The sequence below is a fragment of the Panthera leo genome, chromosome D2 (genome assembly GCF_018350215.1).
Source record: "Panthera leo isolate Ple1 chromosome D2, P.leo_Ple1_pat1.1, whole genome shotgun sequence".
NCBI lineage: Eukaryota > Metazoa > Chordata > Mammalia > Carnivora > Felidae > Panthera > Panthera leo.
The window spans coordinates 60,276,955-60,304,518 of NC_056689.1; the positions used below are offsets into that span (position 1 = coordinate 60,276,955).

General features: G+C 50.2%; 2 protein-coding genes across 3 annotated transcripts; one reads left to right on the forward strand and one right to left on the reverse strand.

Annotated features, from left to right (window-relative positions):
* Nucleotides 1-66: 66 nt before the first annotated feature.
* CD2H10orf95 (chromosome D2 C10orf95 homolog) lies at nt 67-7,935 on the reverse strand. Its single transcript, XM_042909397.1, has 3 exons — nt 6,957-7,935; nt 5,863-6,039; nt 67-2,701 (listed from the first exon to the last, which is right to left on the reverse strand). Exon 1 carries the CDS (start codon nt 7,643-7,645, stop codon nt 6,986-6,988), a length of 660 nt encoding a protein of 219 aa, XP_042765331.1. The 5' UTR covers nt 7,646-7,935; the 3' UTR covers nt 67-2,701; nt 5,863-6,039; nt 6,957-6,985.
* Nucleotides 7,134-27,564, forward strand: MFSD13A (major facilitator superfamily domain containing 13A). 2 transcript variants are annotated; one of them, XM_042909390.1, is made up of 9 exons: nt 7,134-7,153; nt 21,734-21,976; nt 22,324-22,406; nt 22,981-23,433; nt 23,585-23,708; nt 24,311-24,407; nt 25,191-25,362; nt 25,436-25,629; nt 26,727-27,564. In XM_042909390.1, the coding sequence occupies exons 2-9, from the start codon at nt 21,809-21,811 to the stop codon at nt 26,987-26,989; spliced, it is 1,554 nt and encodes a 517-aa protein (XP_042765324.1). In that variant the 5' UTR covers nt 7,134-7,153; nt 21,734-21,808; the 3' UTR covers nt 26,990-27,564. The 2 variants fall into 2 exon arrangements, with proteins under 2 accessions (XP_042765324.1, XP_042765323.1); XM_042909389.1 differs by lacking the exon at nt 7,134-7,153 and adding an exon at nt 14,497-14,579.

Genomic DNA, 27,564 nt, shown 5'->3' on the forward strand with positions numbered 1-27,564 from the left:
CAAGGTGCCCAGCCCTCCCACACCTTCCTCCTTTCTCAGAAGAGCCAGGATGGGGCGGGGGTGGGAGTTGGCTAGGGCAGGGAGGGGGCCCTATTTAAGGAGCATTCTCTAAGAGCATCACTGCAGATCCAGCCCCAGGAACAGGAGAGGAAGCTTCATTGGTAAGTGTGGGCCCTGACTCACAACACAAGCAGGGTGGGGGTAGGGTGGCTCCTGAGCTTGCATGCTTGACTTTCCCTCTCTAGGGATAGGCTACAGCTCTGCCTGGTGAGTGGGAATAGCACCTAGCCTTCTGTTTAACTCTCCAGAAATAAGAGTGTGTTTCAGGGAAAGGTTTCTTTTCCACTCCCCTATCTATGCCAGGTATCTCAGATCTTCATTTGTGGTGGGGAAATTTTCAGGGAGCTGGAACTTCTGGGCTCCTATCTTCAGGATCCATGTTTTAGGGGTACCCTTTGGCTCGGGAAGCCCCTCAGTCTCCAGAGAGATGTCCTTCTCAGTATATATATTCTGGGTCTTCCCGCAGCCCTGACTCCTCCTGGAGTACATCTCCACATCTGGTCCCGCCAGGAGCACATCTGGCAAGAAATGACTCCATAGTACTCATGGAATCCCTGCCATGGCCCTCAACCTCTCCTCTCCTCATATCCTGTAACAATCCTTTTGGAATTCAGAAAACGCTTGCCCCTTTCCCTGGCTGTGAGCCCTATTTTCAGCTCTAAGCTCAGGAGCTGAGCTTAGCTATTAGGAGCTATCCTCTCTAGGATAGGACCCAGGTTCTTCATCTGGCCCACCCTGGGAATGGGGAAAATACACAGAAGAGAGCACAGGAGGGCAGAATCAAGGCTGAGAGAACGTTGGCCACCTGGCTCTGAGAACTGAATTCCATAGGCCGTAAGCTCAAGCAAATGGCCTAGGGACTCAGTTCTGGTGCTCGGCTGTGCTATTACATCAATATAGAGGTCATGGAAGCTGCTGGCTGAGGCTCATGGAGTCCCAACCAGGTGCTCCTCCAGGCACTGGCCAGATCTTTTAATAACACCAACTTGGCCTATGCTTCTGCTCAAAGATCTCAATGGCTCTCCCAAACTCCTTACTTTGTCATTAAAGTCTTCCACAGTATGGCTTCCACTTAGCTTTCAAGCCCAAGATTCAATTGCTCCCTGGTCATAACCTGCCCTCTACTGAAACCCTGTTGCTCCCTGTTACTTATGCTGAACCCTCCTCAGTTCATCCTGAAACACCTCCTTCCCATCGTTACCTGTTAGGATCCTATAAATCCTTCGGACACAGGGTCTCTCTCAGAGAGACTTTCAAAGACATCCTTCAAAGTCTTCTCAAGATACCTCTTTCAAGAAGCCTCCCTCAACTTCCCAACAGTGCAGACGACCTCCTGCCAAGCCTCCACACACCTCTCCAGCGGGGCTCAATTCATGAGCCCATAGTGTCTAGTCCAGGGTTCGGCACATAGTAGCTGTTCAAAAAATTGTCCTCACATTCTGTTGAGTGTGTCTAGGTATGAAGAGGCAGTTTGGCCTAGAAGTTAAGGTACAGCCAGATTTCCCAGGTGCATTCTCCACGTGTGACCTCAGGTAAGTTGTTGACCTTTATAGGCCTCAGTTTCCTCATCTCTAAATGGAAAAAAATAATTATATAGACATCAAAGTTTTGTGAGGATTAAATTAGATGAGTTGATAGTTTCCGTTTGGGGCTTTAGCACAGTACTTGCACACAGTAAGTTCTCAGTTATGTGTGTGAATTTATTAGGATTATTCCTTTAGTAGAATGTGAGTTACTCTTTTGGGGGGTGGGTTAAGGCTTAAAATTGATCAGTCAGGGTTTACTGAGTGAAGGGTTCCAGACCATATACCAAGGTCAGGTAAGGCTGGGGCAAGATCAGGAGGAGGCTGTCAGGACCAGGTTTGGTAGACCAAGCCCTACTGAGATCTAGGAGTTCTGGATTCCCACCTACTGTATAACCTTGGGTGAGTCACTCCTCCTCTCTGGCCTTGGATTCCCAGCATAATGTAAATTGAGGGCATTGGACCAGGTGAACAGCAAGGTCCCTGGCAGCAGAGATGTTTTATGAGTTATAAGCTTCTAAGGGTTAAGTTCAAAGAAAAGATCAAAGAAGGGGGCATCTAGGCTCCCTTCAGGGCTCTTTTACATCCATATGGCCTGGGGCAAACACTGGGATTTGGAAGTACGTGCATGGCAGCATGCTGGACTGAGCTGAGTGGTAGTACCTCCTTCAAAAAGCCTGTAATCATTGGCCCTCCTCCCTCACTGGGGCTGGAGGCTGGAGGTAAAAAGGTTTGCAGAATAATGCAAAGAACTCTTGCTTACCTTTCTTCCAGATTCAGAAACTAATAACCTTTTGCCATTTTGCTTTCTCTAATCTACAGTCCTTATTCAAATCTTGCAACTTGTCCCAATCACCTCCTTCATAACGACTTTCATTCTGTTCCAGGATCCAAAACAGGATCATGCCCTGAATTTAGTTTTCATGTCTCTTAGTCTCCTTTGACCTGAAACAGCTTCTTAGCCTTCTTTTGTCTTTTATGACATGGACATTTTTGAACAATAAAGGTCACTGTGGTTATCTGTTTACATTTATCTGATGTTTCCTCAGGATTATGCATTACTGCTGAGTTGATGTTGTGTTTTCTCAGTTCAATATACCAGAAAGCACATGATGTCTCTGTTAAAGAAAAAATTTTCAAGACACTCATTAAAGATGGTGAGAATGACTTTATTCAAGAGGGACCACTTGGGCAGTGGGCTTAAAGTGTTATCCTCGTTTTCCCTACGATTCTACTAAGTTACTACTTTTTTCTTTGTAATTAATAAATATCTTATTGGAACATACCTCTAAACTATATAACAGCCTGTTTATCCTCAAACTTTTGCCCAATAATTTTAGTATCTATGAATGATTCTCACCGGAATCAATTACTGATTGGGCTGATTTTCTAAGCTCATTGTTCCTCCTGCTGTGAGCAAGCTTTCCTTTCACACTGGTTTATTTAGTTAATGTTAGTATGTACTTATAGATATTATTTTATTCAGTAGATAATAATCTGTTACTGTGATCGTTTTGATGTTTAAATTGTTCCTGATTTGGCTAGTGGAGGTCCCTTCAAGCTGGCTCCTTTGTTTGACATTTCTGAGGAGTCCTTTATTTTCTGGCACAAGTTGTTCCAGGCTCTTCTTGTACCTTCCCTGCTACAGCCTTGGAAACAGCCATTTTCCCAATGTGCTTGGTTTCTTTCCGTGGAGAATGGAATTTAGAACCAAAGATCTGGGTGCTGGCTGTGCTTGTGGCCACCAGGGTGTCATTGCTCAATGATTCAATTTCTAATTCTAAGACTTTATATTCAACAATTTAATACTTGTATATGTGAACAAAGATGTATATTCAAGGACACTCCTTTTCTCATCACCCTCACTGCTTCCAAATAAGACCAAGCCACCATCTGAATTTGCCTGGATGACTTTAAAAGCCTCCTAACTTGTCCCCCTATTTACACAATGGCCCCTCTACAGTCTCTTTTCCACACAGCATCCAGAATAATTTAAAAAAAAAAAAATCTGATCACATTCTCCTCTGCTTATAACCCTCCACCCCTAAGAATAAAGTCCAAAATTCTCAACACGGCTTCCAGGTACCATGGGATCTGGCTTCATCTCTAATCTCATTAATCATTATTTTCTTGCTCACTTACAGGACAAGGGCACTCCAGCCACAGGGTTGTTGTACCTGCTTTTCTCCCCCAGGTATTCAAATGGCTCGTAAAGGTCTTTATTAGGTCTCCACTTAAGAATCACCTCTTCAGAGAAACCTTACCTCGCTATCCTATTGAAAACGGCACCCCAGGGTTGCCTGGGTGGCTAAGTTAAGCATCTCTTTTACTTGTGTTTTTATTTATTTAACATTTGTTTATTTCCCAGAGACAGAGAGAGACAGAGCACAAGCAGGGGAGGGGCAGAGAGAGAGGGAGACACAGAATCCGAAGCAGGCTCCAGGCTCTAAGCTGTCAGCGCACAGCCTGACATGGGACTCAAACCCACGAACCATGAGGTCATGACCTGAGCTGAAGTCAGACGCTTCACTGACTGAGCCACCCAGGCACCCCTAAGCATCTGACTCTTGATTTCAGGTCATGATCTCACAGTTTGTGAGGTTGAGCCCCACGTCGGGCTCTGAGCTGGGCACAGAGCCTGCTTGCGATTCTCTTTTTCAAAATGAACTTAAAAAAAAAAAAAAAAAAGAGCACCACGTCATTTATCACTATCTGATATTACATCATAGTTTCACCCATTTGCTTGTTGTCAGTCTCTGTTTCTCTGTGTTACACTTCTAAAATAAGCTCCATGAGGGCAGGGACTTGTTTGCTTCTCTCCTGTAACCCCAGTGCCTGGAATGAGGCCTGGCATGCTATGGATTCTCACCTGCCTCCTGAGTGAATGAAGATAACTTTCTTCATTCCCACTATATTCCCACAGATAACCCACTATACCCTTTGCCTGGTTTCTCCCTCACCCTTCTCTTTGCATGGCTACCTTTTTCACATTCTTTAGATCTCAACTTAAACGTCACCTCCTCGGAGAAACCTTCCTTGATTATCTTATTCTAGGCTCCACTACTCTGCTCACATTTTCTATTTCAGCCTCTTATTCCTGCTGTAGTACTTATAACAACTTCCCTTCATCTATTTGCCTGTTACCCCATCCTCATTTCTCCCCCTAAAATGTAAGCTTCGTACAGGCAGAAACTGCCATGGCTGTCTCATTCATCACTGTATCCTCAGGGTCTAGAACAGTTCCTGGCAAATCATAAGCCCTCACGGGGTGCCTGGGCGGCTCAGTCGGATAAGCTTCTGACTTTGGCTCAGGTCATGATCTCACAGTTCGTGAGGGCAGGCCTCACATCAGGCCCTGGGGCCTGCTTCAGATTCTGTGTCTCCCTCTCTCTCTGCCCCTCCCCTGCTCGCTCACTCTCTCCCTCTCTCAAAATAAATAAACTTAAAAAAATAATAAGCACTCAAAACATTTGTTGGATGGACTTTTAACAGCTAAAACCTGGAAAGAATCCAAATGCTATGGAATATTGGGTGGCTGTTAAAGAATGAGGTAGCTCCAGGTACACTACCATGGAATGATGTCCAAAATATACTTACTATAAAATGTAACAGGTAAAACGGTGAAATTCCTTTTATGCAATTAATATTATGTGCACAGAAAAAAAAAAATTGGAAAAATAATAGGTTGGAACCTACTTATCATTTGGGGTTGAGGATATAAAAAAGACTTTTATCCTATTTGATATATTTCTATATAGCCAACTATTTTATTTTAAAAACAAACACTAACATTTGAGCACTTAATACATGCCAGACGCTGCGGTAAACATTTTGTGCATTTCATGGCATCTTCTCAATAACCTCATGAGATAGAAGTCCCCATCACCCCCATTTGTGATGAGGAAATTGGTTCAGGGACATTAAGCAATTTACCTAAGGTCACACAGAAGACTCATTACACCACCTCCCTGTGTTTTTATAATTAAAAAAAAAAAAAAAAAAAAGGAAAGGAAAATAAGATGAAATTAGGGATGATCCTAATTTCATGATCCAGGCTTTACACAAAAGATGCTAAGCAAATTTGCCTCTGAGCTCCCTAGAAGCCAGGACAAAGAGAAAAATATGACCAGTTATGAGATCCTTGGTGCTTCCAAGATAAAAGTAAACCACTCATTAGGAGAAACACCCTTCCCAAGTAGTGAGGCTTGAGAGAACGTCTCCATGAAGTTCACAGATATAGCAGTAATCAACCAAGGGGTGCACAGCTTCAATAACATACCTGTATACCCAGGCTAGCTGTTTCCATCCAACAAGTGGAAGTTCAGTAAAAGCAATTTAACGAGGAGCCAAATTTGTACAGCATGGGCATCAGATGTGGGGTCTGGTCAGACCCATAGTTCACATAGGATGTGTGGCCTACCCCTCCCGCAAACTTCTGGAATACTGCAAATTCAGCCTGTTAAAGACGGTTAGCAAGAATTAGGAGACGAAAAGTGACATTCATCTTAAATTTCAACCCTAGTGAACTTTCCAGGTAGACTAGGTTGATATTATGCTTCTACAGACGAAGAAACTGAGGCTCAGAAAGACTCGTTACATGACTAGAAAGTGTCAGTGGCAGCCCTAAATCTACATCCTAGGCATTCCTTCCTCAGCTGCGCCTACCACCCATGCTTCAAGAAAAGAGCTTATGCTCTCGCAATACCTCCGTGGGTGGCGGGGCACCTGACTGGCTGCAGGGCCTAGGAGTGTGTCGTCCCTCACACTGGAGAAGAGCTGCTGAAGAAGGGAGGTAGGCCAGGCCCATGAGGAGGCACACGGGCTCTTCCAGAGGCAGGGAAGTAGGGCTCACATACACAAATGGGAACACCCGCACTCACCCCAAACAGAAAAGTGATCTCGCAGCATACACTTCACTCATTTATTTACTTTTCACTACAATCTGTGGATGAGTGGGCCCTCAGCTTGGGAAGGAACTTGGGCAGTTCTGGGAGCTTTGGTAGAGGGAGGAGAGGAAAAAGGGAAAGTGGGGGCTTGGTGCAGGGCAGGCTTCTAAGATGGGGAGGAGGGAGAGACGAAACAAAGGGTCCAGGCCCTTCTTCCACCCCAAACCCAGGCTTCCCAAGCCCAAGCGGAAGGGAAGAGAAACAAGAAGAGATGTCCTTGATAATCTTCTCGCCCTCCCCCCGCCATCCAGCAATAAAATGAGAGAAATCAGGGAAATGCAGCAGGTGGGAGGCGTGCAGTGTGGTTACAAAAAAAAAAAAAAAAAAGGCGAGTGACAGATGCACCCAGCGCCGGCGCACCGCGGAGGTCTCCCTCGTCGCGGGTGGGCAGCGGCGCGCAGGGGAGGAGAGCCGCACGCGTGCTCACCCGGCCGGCCACCGGACCCTTCAGCGTCCTCAGCTCTGGCCTTTTCTCTTCTTCCGACGGCCACGCTCCGCCGCTTCAGCGGCCGGGCTGCTGTCTTCGCTGCCGCTGCTGGCGGACGGCCGAAGCACGCGCCTCTGCACACGGTACTCAGGCTCGGGGACGCGCGGCGCGGCCTGAAGCAGGAACTGGCCGCCGCGGTAGGTGACGCGCACGTCGGTGCGCGGGTACGTGCCGTACATCCGCCGCAGCTCCTGCCGCACCACGTCGGGCAGCTGGAGGCGCGGGCCCTGGGCACGCTCCAGGCGGCCCCATCGCAGCTCTAGCTGCAAGCTACTGCCTTCGGGCCACGGCGCGTTGCGCTGGGCGGCCGCCATCCCCTCCGCCGCGCACCCCTGTAGGAATGGCCCCAGGTAGCCGGGCGTGGGGTAAGGCGGGCGCAGGGCCGCGGCGTAGGTCTGCGGGAAGGCCCACGAGGGCGGCGCGGCCGCCAGGGGCGCGCCTTGGCTGTGGAAGCAGTGGTATTCCCGCGGAGCCGGCCACTCGTCCGCGGTCAGGCTCGGAAGCCGGCAGCAGCAGCTGTGGGCGTGGATGAGGGGCAGCAGCAGAGGGCGGGACGGGTAGGAGTAAGTGAGGGGCTGCAGCGGAGGCCAGACGCCCGCTCCGGGCTCTAGGCAGCTGTACGAGTACATGGTCTGAAGCTCAGGCAGCGGGCATTTATACTGGCTCCTGGTCCACACCTGCGGTGGGAAGTGTGCGTGGATACCCTTTGTTCTAGCTCCACCACCCGTCCCTCCCTGGGGCCTGTTAACCCAGGGCTCTAGTTCACAGTAGGAGCCCGTCCACCGCGCATCATGGCTTGGGGGAACTCTTCCTAAGGCGTTCAGCTTCCATCTCACCTGTTGTCCCAGGGCTGGACCTGAACCCTAGGCTCCCAGTAGGCAGTAAGGACCCAAGGCCTTTTCAAGCCTTCAGCCGTGAAGTGTTCTTCCAGGTGGTTTCCCACTCAACTTGTCTCCTTCAGCCCGGGGGGAGCTGGTCCCCAGCATTTGGGGAACCAGAGAGGTCCAGAGAAGGCTCCTCTCCATGCCCTGCCTCAGCCACACCTTCTGGTTTCCAGGCAAAGGGAAACACATTTTGTTGGCCAAAAGCCAGCCAGCCTGTGCCCACACTGGGTGAGCCTGCTGTTCATACTGGCCTGTCCTAGAGGCCTGTGCTTAGGGATGCCCTCACCACTACATCCCTGAGGATATCTTGCAATCAGTTTAGCCCTCTGTTCCCCACGTCCCGTCCTCCCAGCTCCTCTAAATGGGTTGAGTTATCCTAACTTGAGTGAAGTTCGTACATCAGGCACTGAATCAAGTTGCTTATGAGCATCTATAAGATTACATCAACCCTAGGAAGGAGGTACTAATATTTTCCCCATTTAAATAGGAAGCTGCTTGCCTCAGATTTGGGACACAGGAAACATATTCTATGACTAGGAAACACTCCCAGTGATGTAGGCTTATTGCGGTTAAATATTTTGCCCAAACTCACACAACTAGTTATGGTAAGGGCAAAATTCAACCCCATGTCTGTCTCAAGACGTAGCTTTATTGCTAATCCATGCTGGGGCTTCTTTCACACTATCTCATAATCCTTGCCTCTAGAACGTTGCATTAGAATTATTTAATTTATTTTTTAAGTTATTTATTATAATTAATTATTTTATTTTTAATTTTATTTTTTTAAGTTTATTTATTTTGAGGTGGGGAGGGGCAGCGAGAGGGGGAGAGAATCCCAACCAGGCCGCAGGGCTCAATCTCATCAGCTAGACCATGAGTGAGACCTGAGCTAATACCAAGAGTCAGACCCTTAAATGACTGAACAACCCCCGCGCCCCCCCCCCCCCAAGAACTAATTCTTAATAGCCATGTGAAGAACATGGTGATACCATTTTCATTTAATAGGTAAGGAACTAGAGGCTCAGAGAAGGTGAGAACCTTTCCAAGGTTTACACCGTCTAAATAGAGTGGGATTTGAACCCAGTCCAACTAAGGCCAAAGCCCAGAAGCTGCTTGGGTGAAACCAGACAGTTTCATCCAGGCAGCGTGAAACCCTGTCTAAGCTCCAGGCTCCTCTGGCTGCAAGCTACAACCCTCCACCTCTCTCTTCTCCAGTGAGGTGGGTGGTAGTTGTTGGATGGTTAAAAACTGATACTCTCTCCCAGATGGTGGGCTATGAGGCCATCATACTTTCCTTCTTCCTCTTCTGTTGACTCAAGCAGCATCAGCAGTAACCCCTACAGGTTCTCCTCTAAGTTCTCAGCATCCCTCAAAGACCAGCTGCCCTCTGGGAAATTCTACACTCACCTTGGTGATGTCACACTTTTATATTCCCGAGTGAGCTGCTTTCTCAAGTCTTCACTTGGGCCATTGGCCTAGTGAGGACAGCTATTGGGACTGGGCTGGACTATCTACCTAACACTCCCTATCTCAGAGCTCCAAGAAGGGAGCCTTACCTTCCGTGCACGCTAAGAACTGGTCTCAGAACACAGTGGCCTTTGCTGGGAGATGCCTCCCACTGCTATGTCCACAGCCTAATCCCTGCAAACCTGTGAATATGTTACATGGCAAGGGGGAATTACGGTTGCAGATGGTATTAATGTTAATTAGCTGTCCTTAAAATGAGATTATCCTGGATTATCCAGGTGGATCTAATATAATCACAGGGGTCCTTAAATGTGGAAGAGGGAGGCAGAAGAGTCAGAGTGATGAGGATGAACCAGCTGTTGCTAGCTTTGAAGATGGAAGAGGGTCGTGAGCTTTTGACCTTTGGAAACTCGAAAAGGCAAGGAAATGGATTCTTCCCTAGAGCCTCCAGAAAGGAACATAGTTCTGCCAACACCTTGATTTTAGTTAATGAGGCAGACTTCTAACCTCCAGAACTGTAAGATAACAAATTTGTGTTGTTTTAAACCACTAAGTTTTTAGTAATTTGTTACAGTGTCAATAGGAAATTAATATCCCTCCCCATTCCTATTTACAGCTTTGCCCTCTCCAAATCTCAGTGCCTGAGGAATGTCCAAGACTACCTATAGACTGACCTCACCCCAGCCTGGAGCTCAATGATGGGACCTATGGGGCTAGCTCCTTTCTCCACCTGCTCCCACATGGGGATTTGGTCACACCTGGGTGGGAAGTGGGGAAAGTGTGAGACCAAGCCCAAGTTGGGAGTTTGGGAGGGTGAGAAGCCTGTGTTTTAACAATTCGTCCCTACACGCTTGCTGAAGACCTCTGCTGGTCTGGAGGTGGTTCAGGCAAAATGTGAAAAATAAGGACCAAACTGAGTTTCTCAACATTCATTCACCCTGACTCCAGTAACAGCTCCTAGGTTTTTGGGGTTCGGTGCCATAATCTACGCAGTAAAGTGGCTCTGGGGGGAGTTGGCTCTATTCTGTCCTTAGTTAGGGATGATTTATGGGAAGATCAATTGCACCTGCCATCCCTCTGGCCCTAGGGATTGGTTTAGAGTAGCCAAGTGACTCAGTTTGGGTCAGTGGGAGCCAGGCCCAGGACTTTGTTGTCTTGGGGTGGAGGGAAGTGCTCTCTTTCCCCTGGGTGGAAATCTAAAAGTATGCAGTCTGGGTGGAGAGGTAAAGGCTGAGCATGGCACCACAGAAGTGGAACCAAGGGACAGAGAAATTCAGTCCTGATGTCATCATTTGAACCCTGGACTTTAAAGTTACATGAACCGGGGCACCTGGGTGGCTCAGTTGGTTAAGCGTCTGACTTCAGCTCAGGTCATGATCTCACAGTTTGTGAGTTCGAGCCCCACGTCGAGCTCTGTGCTGACAGCTCAGAGCCTGGAGCCTGCTTCAGATTCTGTGTCTCCCTCTCTCTCTGCCCCTCCCCTGCTCACGCTCTGCCTCTCTCTGTCTCTCAATAATAAATAAACATTAAAAAAAACTTTTTTAAAAATAAAGTTACATGAACCAATAAATTCTTTTTTTCCCATTTAGTTTTATTGAGATATAACTTACATACCCCATTATATAGGTTTAAGGTATACAGCATAATGGTTAAACTTATATATATTGTGAAATGGTTACCACATGAAATTTAGTTAATATCCATCAATTTTATAGAGAAGAAAACATCTTTTTCCATGTGATGAGAACTCTTAGGATCTACTCTCTTAACAATTTTCAAATATATACCATACAGCGTAACAGCAGTGTTCATTATAATCATGTTGTGCACTACATCCCTAGTACTTATTTAACTGGATTTTGTACCTTGGACTACCTTCATCCAATGCCTCCTCCTTATGCCCCCCCCCCTCCCCAATAAATTCCTTTCTTGCTTAATCTGGTTTGAGTGGAGTCTTATTTTTTCTTTCCCCACATAGCCAGTTGTGTTTTCCTTTATATAAATTTAATTACAGAAGACATAATGAAATAGGCTTTTATTTTTAATTACAAAGCACCATCACCCTAAGTCCTTAGAAAAGTAAAAGTTTGGGTTCTCACACAGTGGAGTGGAGTCTTCTGATGCTTGCATCAGCAATACACCCTGAGTATTTTCCCCAGCATTTTATGAAAAATTTCAAAATACAGCGCCCTGAGAGGTTTTTGAACAGCAAACCGCATGCTCAGAGGCTGTCTTGTGGGCAAAGTAGAGGATGGTTTGGTGAGAGAGGCTGGAAGCCAGTTGCGGAGGAGGTTCTCACACTAGCCCAGGAAAACTGACACCCAAAACAGGAGAACGGGTTGGAAAAGAGAGGGGAGGAGATTCACCTAGAGTTGATCCCATATAGTTGCCTGGGTGGAAAGGGTAGAATAGGGGTGGATGCACATGTTTTTGGCTTGGTTGTCTGGGAGAATAATCAAGGCAAGCCAGGAGATAAAAACAAGAACAAAACAACAACCAAAAAAAAAACCTAGTGGGTGATTGGAAGTTAAGGCAATGATGCAGTCAGGTGGTTCATTTGGGGAGCTGTCCTGTCGGCAGTTTTGTATTCGGGCTGGAGATGGGAGGTGGGGTAGTCATGGAGGGAAAAATAGTAGTTGAAGGACCGGAACAGCTGCTTCCTGGCCCACACCTCACTTTGTCATCATGGCTGCCAATTTGTTGGGTTCCACTTTTGCTGCCTTTTGAAGGCAGCAATCTTGTTTTTGAAGTCCCTTTTACCCTGGCCTGACAAGTTGGAGAGAATAAATGAAAAGAGTTTTGAAAATGGAAACTCGAGGAAATGCCCTCCACTTTTAGAAAGCCTCGGGGGAAAAGTGACCCAGGGAAGGGGACTGAGGAAGAGAGATAGGGAGAGAACATGATGGACCGTAGATCAGAGAGGTCAGAAGCCAAGGGAGGACAGAATTTCAAGGAGAGAGAGTGTATGTATCTATTTGTCCCACAATTCAAGGACTCTGATACGACTCAAGAATTCAGGGAGATGCTGTGACTCCCTAGTTGCATCCCTATGTCACCTCCCAGTTAGCTCTGGTTGGCAACCAGGAAGGGAAATCAGAGATAATTACAAGACCCAGTCCCAGTGCTGACACAAGAGAGTAACTGGTTGCATTGTCTATAAAATCAGAGGGATGAGAAACCTCAGTGTAACTGTGGGACGTTAAGTGCAACATGAGGGCCAAAGATTTTCATATTGGGTCACATTAAGTTCTGGCCCCTTGGCAGCCCTTCCTGGTCCCCTGTTTCCCCACTGGACACCCAGGGAGGGCTGAGTAAAGAGTCAGGGTTGCTTTGCAACAAAGACACATGCTGGTCTGAGATAGAAAAGGGAACTCCTTTCGTCAATTTCTGGAGGCTCTGGTGTGCCAGACACCATGCTGAATGCTGCCTTGTATTCTCAGCCAGGAAAGCACAGATGGGGGTATGGGTTTGGGATGGGGGAATAATGGTCACCTTCCTTTTGCTCATGAAGGCTTTCTGGAACAGAATGGGTTCCAGAAATTGCTTGAAGTCTAAAAGAGAGATGATTTGTGCAGTTTAGGGAATAGATAGGAGGTTTGAAGGGGCAGGATTAGGGAGGAGGGAAATGAGACAGATTGGTGAGAGGTGGATGCTGGGAGCAAAGTTCATGGGACCCCTGGGGCTCCACAGGAACTGGTTGGACAGACTCTAATCCCTGCACTCCAGGGCTCTTTTGTTGGACCATTTGCTGTCGGTGGGCCCTTTGCCAGGTTGTCAGGCAGGAGGAATTGGACGATTTTCCTGGTGACAACCATCAAGGCTGTTGACAAGCCAAAAGCCTGCAAAACACTAACACTCCCAGTTCACATTTAATGCCTACAAAATCCCTATAAGGCATAAAACAGAGGCTCACAAAAGGTGGGTCCCTTAACAAAGAAATGGAGCTAGGGGACTGAGCCCCAGGTCCCCCAGAAGCTAAAGGCCAGGTGCATTGCTCCATTGGAAAACAGTAGGTCTGAAGTGTGTGCTGTTTGATTGCCTGGAAACCTAATGAGGCTTATAGGTTTATTGGGAGAAGACATGAGACATCCTCACCAGACTGGACTGAGCAAAACAAAACTTGACTTTAGGGCCTGGGCAGTGGTAGGAAGAGGAAAGACTCATGTTCTGAGAGTCAGGAGAGCTGGGTTCCAGTTGTTCTGGGCCTCTTGCTTGTATGAAAGTCATTGAATCTCTCTAAACCTATTTCCTCATCTGTCAAGTGGGGATATATCACCTATCTGCCAGGGATGTGAGGACTCAACAACATAATGCATGTAGAGGGCTTAACACAGTACAGGGCACATAGTGAGAGCTCAGTACACCTTGTATTTTATCATTACTATAAAAAAAATTTTTTTTTAAGTTTATTTTGAGACCGAACGAGAGAAAGCACAAGTAGGGCAGGAATAGAGACAGATGGAGGGAGAGAGCATCTCAAGCAGGCTCCAAGCTGTGGAGCGCAGAGCCTGTTCTGGGGCCACGAACAAGGAGACCATGACCTGAGCCGAAATCAAGAGTGGAACCCAACCAACTGAGCAACCCAGGCGCCCTTATCATTACTATTTTTAATACGAAATAGTTGGGCTGTAAGGTTGCTCTCTCCGGGCCTGGCATCTGTGGCCTGAGCCCCGGTGCCCATACATTAAGCTGGGAACGTCTACTCCTCAGGGGCTCACAATCCAGCGTCAGGAAGTCCCAGGTCCTGCCACTGCCATCTCTTCACCTGCCTCGCTGTGCATCTAGGCAGGTCACAAGGCCTGTAGGAAGGTGCTGTGCTCTCCATTCTGTGAATTAATACTAAGTAAGGACGGGGGAGAGAAGGGGGAGCGCTCAGAAAAGCCTTATTGATTTGAACTGAAATTGGCTTTAAGCTTTCACAGAGTTGAAAGAGAAGGGGTGAAGCGTCAGGAACCCGAGCCAACTGCTCTTCTGGACAGCGCCCACGTTTTCTTTTCGGTCCCTAAGGGTAAGCGCCCGTGACAAATATGGCGGCGGCAGCCTCGGGCGCGGGCACCTGCCGGGGCGCGGTCCCGGGAGCCGCACGGAGCCAATCGCCGGGCGGGGGCGGAGGGAGAGGCTGGGGAAGCCTCCGGCGGGGAATGCGCAGGCGCACTGGCTCGCACCTGGCTCCAGGCAGCCGCAGGATTAGGCTTCGCCTGCCACGATTGCGGTGAGGGGCTCTCCCGTGGCCCGGGCGCGGGGGCAGGAGCGGGCCGGACTGGGGGCCGGTAACACACAAAGAACGGACCCGAGGGGGACAGGAATGCTCTCTGCTCTGGGAGTCCTGGGAGCTGTCTGCGGGGGGTCCCTGAAGTGATGAGGTTGTGGGATGGGAGAGCCCCCTGGTCAGGGTGGGAGAAGCTTGGGCTCAAGGGGTGAGGGTGGCATCTTTGCAGAAGGGCCCCCCGGGGCGGGGGGGAGCTGAGGTCGCGGGATGCATCAGGCTTGGGATCCATTTCATTAACATAATGGCCCTTAACCTTGCTTCCATAGTAGAACCACTTGGGGAGCTTTAAAAGAACACTGATGCTGGGCCCCATCCCTGGAAATTCCGATTAAATTGGTCAGGAGTGAGGCCTGGACCTCGATATTAAGCAGTTCCTCAGGTGATTTTAATGTACAGACGGGCTGGAGAAGCACATGTTTCAGCGGCAGCATGCCAGCTATTGAGTAAAGAGCTTCTGGGTTAGCCCCAGACTGCTCAGTGGCTTGGTGGGGACAGGTGGTCCTAGGGTGAAGTCGCTGACCATCGAGTAGTGCTGCTGTAGTTGCCTGTTGGGGAGGGAGAGGAGGAAGGTCCCTCCCCCAGTAAGTAGAAAGTTCATTTCCAGAGTGAGGAGAATAGGTCCATGAGTATTTGGAATGGAGGGTGTCCCCCCCCCCCCCCCAGGGGAGGTCCTCCTGCCAGGCCTGGACCCTGCTCTGAGGAGACTGGGCAAGGAGGCAAGGTGGTTGTGAAACAGAAAATGCAGCAGATAATTCAGAGGTCAGCTGCTTGTTGAGAAAAGGACACCTAATATTTGCACAGGGAGTTACACCTTTCAATTTCATTTGATACCCCTGAGGACAGGTAGAGAATAGAATTGTTTTCTCCTGCTTCACAGATGTAGGAATAAACTCAGGTAGTTAGTAGTGATAATGTTCAAACTTGACTCAGGGCTCCTAACTCTAAATTATGCTTGTCAGTGGCCTTTTCCCTCTGCATTAAACTGCTTTGCCTACAGTCAGTAGGCCTTTTGGAGGGAATCAACACCCATCCTCCCCACGCCCCTCACTCGAGGGTCCCAGTCTGGCATTCTTGGTTTCCTCCACAAAATCCACCAGCCCCCTACCCACTATAGGCCTGATAAAGTTTCAGAAATCAGGGAGATGCTACGATTTCCGTCCTTTCTAGTTCTTTCTCTTCCAGAGGCCCGATGGGTCAAGAGGAGAGAGTTTTTATGCCACGGGATTCCTTCCAAACGGATCTGGTTCTGTCACCTCACCCCCCCCCCCCCGTGTCCCCCACCCCATTGTCCTCAGGATAGAATCTTGTGTGTAGTCTGCAAAACCCTTTCTGATCTGGTGTCTTTCTTCTGCCTGCTTGCTCTGAGCTCCCTTTCCATATTGTATCTGCTTTCTTAACACATGGTACGAGATGAATAAATGTTACTTTTTGTTATCACTATTCCTCTCTGTGCCCCAGTTGCCTTGCTGTACATGTTTTATTCAGCGGGGTACATCACAGCTCCCCAGGTTGCCTTTTTCTGACTCCCACAGCCAGGCAGAGCTGAGGGGTACAGTGGGATTTGGGGGTGGCACTCCTATGGCTGCTACTCTTCCCTAGTGCTGGGGATGCCCATAGCGGCCTGTTTGGGGCAAATTGACCTAGCAGGTATTAATTGAGTACCTGCTGTGTGGTGAAGAAGCCTGGTGGGGGCAGGGAGTAGAAAACGGGTCTGACCTGGCCCTGCTCTTAAGGAGCTTAGGTACTGGAGGAGGGTACAGGAGGTATTTGGATCCTGAGAAAGAAGCCAAGGGACCTGAAAAGGGAGAGAACACGTGAGTAGGTGTACTCAGGAAGGCCATGCCACTGAACTAGGCCTTGAATCAGCAGAGTTTCATAAGATGGTGGTGGGGTTGGGCACAGTGACTTGAGAAATGCTGAGATTTTCTAGTCAAAAACACCTGTTGTGAATCTTTGCTCCAGCACCTAATAGCTTTGTGATTTGGGGCCAGGTATTTAACCTTCAGAGCCTTGGTTTCTTCACTTAGGAGATGGGAATCGTAACAAGAGTTGTAAGGATTCTTGATGGATGTAAAAGCCAGGCATACCCAGATGCCTGAGCAATGATATGTAGTTACATCTTGGGTATTTTAGGTGGAAGCAACAGCATGAACGAAGGTGCGGAGGTGGCATTTAAAAGAGAATTTGAGAGATGGCAGCAAGAGGCATCAGAGCTGGGTGCTAGAAAGACCAAGAAACCAGACATCAGAGATACGAAAAAGAGTAACAGTAGCTACTATTTATTGAGGAACTTGTATGTGCCAGGTTCTGTGCTTGGTGCGTTTTTGCATTTCAGCCCCTCAGCAATCCAAGAGGCTGGCATTATCATCCCACTTTATAGATAAGGAGACTGGGCCTAGGAAGAAGAGGCTGGCTCAAAGCCACATAACTGGCACCATACCAGCAGGGGGCGGGGGGAGGGGGTAGGCCCTGGGGGCCTCCAACAGGCTCTCCTGCCAGGTGCCAAGGTAGGGGTGGAGTTGGTTACAGGATATTTCCCCTGGGTTATGCACCTGAGCTGGTGTGGGTTCCAAGCTGTTCCTCCCCTGGAGAGGCTGAGCTCTTGTTCTCTGCTGGGGCGTATTGAGGGTGGGAAGGGTGAGTAGGAGAAGGTGTTTCCTGGGGGAGGAGCAGAATCTGGAAGAGAAACTGCTGGAAGGACCCTGGACACTCCTTCCCCAGCTCCTCTTCCAGGCAGAGGCTTATCTGGACAGGTTGTTTTGCCTCCAGCTTTGGCCTGTGGCGCGGGTTTGTGTCTGGCACTCCTGAATTTTGCGTGCATTCCTGCTACTTGTGGACTCTCTTTTTCTTAACCTTTTTTTTTTTTTTTTTTTAAAGTTTATTTATTTTGAGAGAGAGAGAGAGAATGAGAGAATGAATCCCAGCAGGACAAGGGGCTCTACCTTACGAACCATGAGATCATAACCTGACCCGAACTCGATTTGGACACTTAACCCACTGAGCCACCCAGGTGCCCCTAGATTCTCTCTTTTGATTTACCCTTGTGTGCCCTGTCTTTTCTCTCAAATTGCCTTACCATGAGAAGGGACTGGATTACCAAGATATTCCCCTGCTCCTATTCCGATCTTTTATGAGTGAGCCCAAGAAAAAGCCAGTTTCTAAACATCTTCCATGTAACAGTGCTCTGGGCTTCTGGACATTAGTTTAATCCTTCCTGCATTCCTTTAAAGGATGGGTATTATGGGGCACTTGGGTGGCTCAGTTGGTTAAGTGTCTGACTTCAGCTCAGGTCATGATCTCACGGTTCGTGGGTTGGAGCCCCACGTCAGGCTCTGTGCTGACAGCTCAGAGCCTGGGGCCTGCTTTGGATTCTGTGTCTCCCTCTCTCTCTGCCCCTCCCCTGCTCGTGCTCTGTCTCTGTCTCTCAAAAATGAAAAAAATGTTAAAAAAAAAAAAAAGGATGGGTATTATTATTCACATCCTACACAGGAGGAAACCTAGGCTCAGACAGGTTAAGTGACTTGCCTGAGGTTACATTCTTAGTAGGAAGTGCATTTGGGATTTAAACTCTCCCTCTTCTGATGGCAAAAGTCACACCCTTCCCTCCCACTTCAACCCCCTCTGAGGTTTTCTTCTGCCATTTCAGCAGGAAGCCAGCTGGTGGAGGCTGGGGACTTGCCTTCAAGGTTTACCTTCTAGCAACCAGGGCAGGTCACTGGACATCTGGGTAGGGGCCTGGGAGCCTTCACTCCCTTTGGACAAAGGCTTTGGAGGTGAGGTGAGGTGGGGTGGGGTGTGTGTGGGGGCAAGGGGTTCTGAAAGGCCCTGGGGAATCAGAGAAAGTGACCTGGGTTAAGGATAGCAACAGAGGTGTAAGTTGTGTTTCACAGCCCCAAAGCACCTTTAGATTAATAGCCCATCCTTGGGGCACCTGGGTAGCCCGGTTGGTTGAGCGTCTGACTCTTGATCTCAGCTCAGGTCTTGATCTCAGGGTCGGAAGTTCAGGCCCTTCGTTGGGCTCCGCGCTGGGCGTGAAGCCTACTTAAACACTCACCCCATCCTTGTGTGGTGGGTTTGGAAGGTCTGAGAGGCTCAATAGCAGTAATGTCTGAAGTTTGAGTGTTCACCACACTTATGTGCTAAGGGCTTTAGAATAATTTCCCCTAGACTGCTAACGATAGTCGGCGCCACATTGGACACGAAGAAAGTCAGAGAGAGGTTAAGCAAATCGTTCCATGTCACACAGGAAGTAAATGGTAGAGTCAGGACTTACAAGACCCTCCACTGTGTTTTCTTTCTGCTATGTTCCTTAGAAAGTGCCAGGGAGACTTTTAGGGTGATGGATATGTTCATGATGTCAATTGTGGCGGTGGTTTCACAGGTGTAAACAGTTTAAACTGATCACACTGCAGACTTTGAATATATGCAGATCATTGTGTATCAATTATACCTCAATAAAACCGGGGGGGGGATATTTCCTAACAAATGTTTCTTCAGGGGCTCAAGAGCCCCAGAGAGAGGCTACCTGGCCATTTTCTGGCTTTGATGCCAAAGTAGGATCACTGTAGCTCAGGAGACATTGTCACAGACGTGGCTGGTTTTAGGTTGTTCCATCTGCTTTTCCTTCCCTCATTCCCCACCACTAGGCAAAGAGGAGCACCAGGTTGGATCTCTTGAATGAACTGCCCTCATTTTCCAATGAGCCTGAGAGATCCCTCTGGGATTCCTTACTTATTCTCCCCTCAGGGCCTGTTTCTCTACCAGAGAGTGGTGGAGTCCAGCCCTCTGAGGGAGAAGGCGGGCAAAGAAGCAGGCCCTGCTCTTAGAAACCCACAGGTTGGAGTGGAGGCAGTCAGGAGAGTCTCGGCAGGAGGCATCCGTGAGGGGCTGGAGAAAGTCTGGATATGGTGTGGTCTCTTGAAGGATGGGATATGGGAGGCCACTTCTGGCAGGAGTACCAGCAAGGACAAAGGCCTGGCCAGAGGAGAGGGTGACTTGGAGACTCGGGGAGGCAGGGAGAAGCCAGACTGCAGAGGCTCTGGAAGGGCGGACATGGAGGGGGAGCCATAGTGGGTCATGGGGCAAGGACAGGTCCTGGGGGTCACTACTGTTGGACTGGGGCTGAAATTGGCTCTCTAGGGCCCGACTATGATGGGAAGCAGAAGTTTCAACTGTGTGTGTGTGTGTGCGCGCACATCAGTGTGCCTGAGTTTAGGCTTGGGTCACAAGGGCTCTAAGAGGAATAGTCCTTGAGAGTATGTGTAAATTTCAGAGGGCTGCAGTAACAGATTACTGCAAACTGGGTGGCTTAAAATTTATTCTCTCACAGTCTGAATCAACTCTGGTTGGTTGTGCTCCCTCCAGAGGCTCTAGGGAGGAATCCTCCCTTGCTTCTTCCCTAGCTCCTGGTGGTTGCCTGCTGCCCTTGGCGTTCCTTGGCTTGTGTCTGTATCACTCCAATTTCTGCCTGTCTTTACATGGCCGTCTTCTTTCTGTGTGTGTCTGTCTCTGTGTCCAAATTCCTGTCTCCTTGTAAGGATACCCATCACTGGATTAGAGCCCACCGAATTCATTATGATCTCAACTTGGTTACATCTGCACAGATCCTGTTTCCAAATAAAGTCACACAGGTACTGGGGGTTAGGGCTTGAACATATCTTTTGGGGGGACATTGATTTAACTTGCAACAGGGAGTTAGAAGGAAGTCCTCATAGCTTCCCTTTGGGGGGTCAGACAAACACACACGGGTTATTCTGAAAAGAGAACAGCAGCTTTGAATCTAAAAAAAGATTAGACTTAATGCCTTGCTTAAAGGCAGACTTAATGCCTCGCTGCTTAAAGTGTGGTCATGGCCCAGTAGCCCAACGCCACCTGGGTGCCCTTTAGAAATACAGAATCTCAGATTCCTCCCCAGACCTCCTGAGTCAAAAATCTACATTTTGAAGTACCCAGGTGACTTGAAAGTATGTTCCAGTTTGAGAAGTCCTGCTCCAATAAAAATCTGATTTATTTCCTTCCCACTCATGGCCAGTCTTGCCTTCCCGCCTCTGTGTACAAGTCAGCCTGGTTGGAAGACAGGAACCCACACTGTGCTTTATTCTCTCTTTTCATGTAACATGTTCTTGAATTTCTCTCCTGCGTGTCAAGGTGGCCCACATGCTTGCCTTTTCTGGAGAGCATTGGCCTTGTTGAGCCAGTCCCTTTGTTGCATCTTGGGCTGTGTCCAACTTTTTGCTGTTTATTACTGTTGCTGCCATGAACGTCTCTGTACATATTCCTTTGGGCCTAGTTCCTTGAAGTGGAATTTCCAGAATCAAAGTGCATGAGTAGGTGTGGACTTTTGCCAGATCTTATCATTCTTCTATACCTACAGAACCTGACATCGTAGCAACTTTCTCTATTCTACCCAACAGGAACCTGATTTGAAAGGTCAAATGGCAGAAAAGGGTTTGGAACCAGACAGGTCAGGGGTTAAATCTCCCACTTTTCTGCTGTCTGACATTGGGCAAATTACTTAACATATCTGGGCTTGGGGGTGCTTTCCAATAACATCGTAATTGTGCTATAATTTTTGTATTGTAGGATTTTATAAGGATAATCATGACACCACCACCATCCATTTATTGAATGCTTTCTGTGAGTTACCTCACTTGACCCTTACCCTCCACTGCAGAGTGGACATGATCATCCCCTTTGCCCTTTTACAGAAAAGGAAACTGAGGCTTAGGTCAAGTAGCTTGCCTGAGGTTACAGGGACATTGTGTGCCCAGGCCCACAGTCATCACATCCAGATTGTGAAGGTGTGTGTGATAAGATAGTGTGGATGAAAGAAGATACTGAGCACACTCCCCTAGCATGTGACCTGGCTCAGCACTTCTTTTCCCACGACTTTATTAGTCTTCTTGGGTTACTCTCAGTGGTATCCAGCCCAGCACTGTTTCCGCTGTACAGTCATTGATGTCAGTGATGATTCCCCAGCTTGATTTGATGTACAAACTTTCTCCCAGTGGAAATGAGTTTTTAAGTGACTCAGAGGTCTGGGGTTGGGAACAGAGCTGGCTCTGATCCCTGCAGCTAACGGGCTCCTTCTTCCCCAGGGACAAGAATGGCCAGACTGCCCTTGGCTGTGAGCGCTCCTCAGTGCTCCTGGGGCTGAGGCTGAGCTGGCAGCCATGGGGCTGGGCAGGCTCCAGGCTTGGATGCTGGGCCTGCCTACGGCTGTGGTCTATGGCTCCCTGGCCCTCTTCATCTCCGTCCTGCACAACGTGTTCCTGCTTTACTATGTGGACACCTTTGTCTCGGTGTACAAGATCAACAAAACTGCCTTCTGGGTTGGAGAGGTAGGCCAGCACTGGGTGGGAGCCAGGCGGATTGCAAGGCTGGGTCCCACCCAGTCTGGAGCTTGGGGCTGGCCAGGTTGCCCACCTCAATTCAGCAAGAAAAGCTGGAGCTGGAGCTTTGATAAATGTTCATTTATCAGCTGGATAAATTCACCCTGGATGGGTGGGAGTTTGATGGGGGGGCGGTGGCTGGTAGAGTGGGTTTTAGCAGAGGGGCTGACCTGAGCAGAGGTTTGCAGGCAGGAAAGCTGTGCTCATCTTGAGGGGTGGCGAGCAGGCTGGGTGGGGAAACCTCCGGAGAAGAGGTTGCCTGGAGCCCACCTGCCCCATCTCCTCTCTGCCCACAGACGGTGTTTCTCCTCTGGAACAGCCTCAACGACCCCCTCTTCGGTTGGCTGAGTGACCGTCAGTTCCTCAGCTCCCAGCCCCGGTTTGTGTCCTGTGGGTGGGTCACAACGGGTCCTGTCCCATCCCACTCCTCCCCAGGGGGTGTCTGTGTTTGGGGTGGGGAGAGAAAAAGGAAACCATTTTCAGCTTTTGACCAGGCTCCCTCCCTTCCCAAGGTCAGTCAGGCTCTGGCCATGTGGGAGAATGGCCTTGACTAACTGTTGCCTTGCTCACATGGGAAGAGATTTACCTCAGCTTGCCTTGTCAGGTCCTTAGAACTGGGAGCTGTACAGCAAACGCTCTCTGTTGCTTCTGGCAAATTCCTTTACCCCATCCTGTTTGGGCCCACCACTGCCCCCAACCCTGAGAAATAGGTGTCCCACCACCCTTTGGCCATCAGCCCTGGCAGGCTTGGCAAGGGACCAGACAAGAGAGTGTACCCCCTGGAGAGTTGTGCTTCCTAAATCAGAGACTGAGGACTCAGGGCTCAGTGGGACCACCCTGGTGTGAGTTCCATACTCTGGGCCTCCGTCCTTCCTCTGGGGCCTGGGCAGGGGGGGACTGGGGCTCATCAAGTTTGTAAAAGCATCTCCCAACTTTCCTCCTCTCTCTGGCAGGTCGGGTGCCGGGCTCTCCTCCAGGGCCGTGGTGCTGGCAAGGGTGCGGGCCCTGGGCTGGCACGGGCCGCTGCTGGCATTGTCGTTCCTGGCATTCTGGGTGCCCTGGGCCCCAGCTGGCCTGCAGTTCTTGCTGTGCCTGTGCCTCTATGATGGTTTCCTGACTCTCGTGGACCTGCACCATCATGCCTTGCTGGCTGACCTGGCCCTCTCTGCCCATGACCGTACCCACCTCAACTTCTACTGCTCCCTCTTCAGTGCAGCTGGCTCCCTCTCCGTCTTTGCCTCCTATGCCTTCTGGAACAAGGAAGACTTCTCTTCCTTCCGCACCTTCTGCGTGGCACTGGCCACTGGCTCTGGGCTGGGCTTTGTGGGGGCCACACGGCTGCTTAGGAGGCGGGTTGAGGCAGCCGGTAGGGAGCCGGAGTGCCCAGCCCTGGCTGTAGATGGCGGGTGAGTGGCCTGGCCCAGCTCTTCTGGTTCCCACCAACACTTCTGAGTGTGATTTCAACGCTGAGTCCCCTGGCTGATGGGTGGCTGGCCTGGGGTGGCAGATGGCTCTGGCCCAGCCTTAGGCCATCAGTGACTCCCCTCTGCCCTGTAGCCTGTGTGGAGAGGAGCTGCTTGTGGGCTGCAAGGAAGCAGGCAGCATCACTTTGGGCCAGTACCTCCAGCAGCTGGCACGCCACCGGAACTTCCTGTGGTTCGTGGGCATGGACCTGGTGCAGGTATGGGAACAGGCCCCTGCCCGACAGGTAGGCCGCGCTCCACTCGAGGGAACAGGCTCCTCAAAAGCTGGGAAAGCAGTTCTGGGCCTCGTGTGAGGACTGCTGGGCAATTTGATAGCGGATACACAGGTCGGGTAGTTAGGAGGCCTGGATTCCGGCGCCCTCAGAGCTTCTAACTCCCTGTGTGATCTTGGGAAGGTCTGTCGGGGCAGACCTGGGTGTCCTCACCTGCACAGTGAGGATATGAAAAAGGGGTGCCCTTTTGGGAACTCTGTGACAGTCTTTTTAAAACACTAAGTGCCATAGCTAAAACACATGCAGTGCAGAGGCTAGCCCAGCCTAGACATAGATGGTGTTTATACTGTCAAGCTTGTTTTACTCAAGTATTTGAAACTAAACAGTAAAAAAAATCTTAATCATTCCGTGGATCATCTTATCATTCCTTCTACCTTTTAGCAAAATTAGATAAGCAATAGGAATTTGGTTTGGGGTTTTATTCTGGCATGCTCCAGGTGGAGGGATATGAGGATAGAGCCTGCTCGTGCCCTTGCTGCCCAGCCCTGCGGCCCAGCGGCCTCCTCACTGCCCCTGTCGGCTTGCAGGTGTTTCACTGCCACTTCAACAGCAACTTCTTCCCCCTCTTCCTGGAGCATCTGTTGTCGGACCACATCTCCCTGTCCACGGGCTCCTTCCTGTTGGGTGAGTGGGCGCCTCGTGCAGGCTGGAGGAACTGAAGCTTGCACCCCAGGACCTCTCCCCCAGCTGCAGACGCAACTCCCTCCCGCGCTGGGGCCTGGCTGGCAGGGGGCAGAGGGGGCAGAGGCCGCTGTGGGGTTGCATGTCCAGCCCCCACCCGGCCCTGTTTGCGGGGGGGAGGGGTGGGGCCTGTTGCGGATGTGAGTAGGGTAGGGCTGCTCTCTTGGTGCCCCCCGCAGTAGCTATTTAACAACTAGGATTACAGGCTGAGGGGCTTGGGTGTGCTTCTTGACTCTGCTTATTCGCTGTGTGGCCTTGGGTATGTTTTATTTAAACTCTTGGGGCCTCCATTTGTCACCTGTAAAGTAGGAATAATATAGTACTTACCCTAAAGAGTTGTAGGGATTAAAGAAAAGGATGTGAAGCTCTTCGCACAGAGCCTGGCACGTCGTCAGTGTTCAATCAATGCCAACTCTGATTCTGATCGTTAAGATGTGGATACTTAAAAACGATTTTTTTAATGTTTACTTTTGAGAGAAAGAGAAAACTCAAGCAGGGGAGGGGGCTGAGAGAAAGGAAGACAGAATCTGAAGCAGGCTCTGTGCTGTCCGTGCAAAGCCCGATACAGGGCTCAAATCCATGAACTGTGAGATTATGACCCCAGCCAAAGTTGGTTGCTCAAATGACTGAGCCCTCCTCCGCCCCCCGCCCGGGTTACCCCAAGATGTGGGTAATTGTGGAAGCTATGGCAGTGGCCCCTGACAAAGCCGCACCCTTTCTGCCCAGGCATCTCCTATGTCGCTCCCCACCTCAACAACCTCTACTTCCTGCCCTTGTGCCGGCGTTGGGGCGTCTACGCCGTGGTGCGGGGGCTCTTCCTGCTCAAGCTGGGCCTGAGCCTGCTCATGCTGTTGGCTGGCCCTGACCGCCCCGGCCTGCTCTGCATCTTCATTGCCAGGTATGCGCTGCCCTCCCTCACCCCCACGCCTCTGTTCCACCCCTTCATTCTCGCCCCCTCTCTCTGCTGGCAGTAACCGTGTTTTCACTGAGGGCACCTGTAAGCTGTTGACCCTGGTGGTCACTGACCTGGTGGACGAGGACCTGGTGTTGAACCACCGTAAACAGGCGGCCTCAGCTCTTCTCTTTGGCATGGTGGCCCTGGTGACCAAGCCAGGCCAGACCTTCGCCCCGCTGCTGGGCACCTGGCTGCTCTGCTTCTACACAGGTGAGGGCCCTGGGAGCTGGCGCAGGGGCTCTTGAGGCTCCAGGGGTCAAAGCTTACCTGGCACACCAGCAGACAAACTGGGTCCAGCAAGGGAGAGAGAATGGCAGCTGGCCGACAGAAGCTGTGCCTGGGCCACTCCTCCTCGGCCTCTGCCTACGTGGGTAGAGGAACTGAGTCTCCAGTCTTCCAGTCTTTCAATAGTTCGTTCGTTCGTTCGTTCGTTCATTCGTTCATTCATTCAGTCATTCATTCATTCAACAAGTGTGTATTGAATACTTTCTCTGCCAAGAGTTGCTCCAGGTCCTCTAGGGAAATAACAATGGCCTTGCCATCATGGAACTTTTATTCTAGTCAGAGGGGAGGGATGGGGTTGGCAGTGAACAGCCAAATGAGAAAACAGCAGGTAGTGGTAAAAGCAATGGTACAATGGACAGTGGGACTGAGAAGCTACTTTAGTGTGGTCCAGGAAGGCTTCTCTGAGATGACACCTAGGATGTGGACTGAAGAGCAAGGATTTGGTCTTGAAAGACCTCAGTGAATCCCAGACAGAAGGGGAGGCAAGTGCAAAGGCCCCAGGTATCAGGGGTGGTTAGGAGACAAGGCTGGGAAAGTAGAGGGCTCTGTAAATCAGGACAGGGTTTGGATTTTATTCTCGTTGTGAAGAGATTGTATTTGCCACGGTTTTAAGCAGGGGAGTGACGTGGTCTGATGTATGTTTTTTCAACTTCACCCTGACTGCTGTGTGGAGAGTGGGTTGTGGGGAGGCTGTGGCAGAGGCGATGGAAGCTTGGAGCAAGCGGTGCCAAGGGGGCCGGAAGAAAGTGTCCCGGTACCGGATGTGTTTTGGAATTGGGGGGAAGTGAAGGATTGGCTTTTGGGGAGTGGTGAGGTTTACTGAGGAACCCAGGAAGACTGAGGTTTTGGTAGACAGTGGTACCAGACACCGAGAAGGGAAGAGCGGAGGCGAAGCAAGTTTGGGGAGGAATTGAGCTGTGGTTTAGATGTACACGTGTGTTGTTTGAGATGTGGCGCTGTGCTGTGGACTTTGGAGGAGACCAGGGCTGACCTTGTTCTTTCTGCATGCTCTCTTGTCCTAGGTCACGATCTCTTCCAGCAGCCCCCGCTGGCCCCTGTGGGGAGTGCTCAGCCATGGCCAGAGCCCCCTGCCCCGCCCCCGGCGCAGGCCCCGACGCTCCGCCAGGGCTGCTTCTACCTGTTGGTGCTGGTGCCCATCACCTGTGCTGTGCTGCAGCTGTTCACTTGGTCCCAGTTCACGCTGCACGGGAGACGCCTGCACATGGTCAAAGCCCAGCGCCAGAACCTATCACGGGCCCAAACCCTGGAGGTTAAGATGGTGTGACAGGCAGGCACAGCAAGGCCATCCTGCTGATGACACTGTCTGCCACCCTGGTCAGAAGCCACTTTTGCCAGCCCCCCATCCTGCCGCTGTGCCTTTACTGGGGCACAGCCTGGAGGACAGATGGCAGAGTGGGAGTTTCTGAGGCTGAGCCGGGAGCGTCACTGGGGTCTAAGTTCCTGCTTGGCTGTCTGACCCAGCTTGGGCAAGGGCTGGGCTGTATGTGCTCAGGGACCTCTTCCCCCCCTTTGGGGCTGGAGGAAGAAGAGAACCAAGAAGGGATGGGGCCGCCCTGTGGTCACACGGGGTTGCTGCATGGGCAGCATGGGGGCCTATCCCACTACCTGGCTGGGGCCGGTGCTTTGTGCGGTCTCAGAAGCCACTTTCACCCACTCAGGGGAAGCTGTGAGTCCCACTGCCCCCTCCCTCCACCTTTCCAGTGGTTTCTCTGAGCTGTGTGCTTCAGCTGTGCCTGAAGGAGTGTGCCCTAGCTGCTGCAGGGCTTCCCCACCCCACCTGGCCTCTAAAAGAGGCTCATTTCATCGCAGACTGATTAAAGTCAGTCATTTCTATTCCCA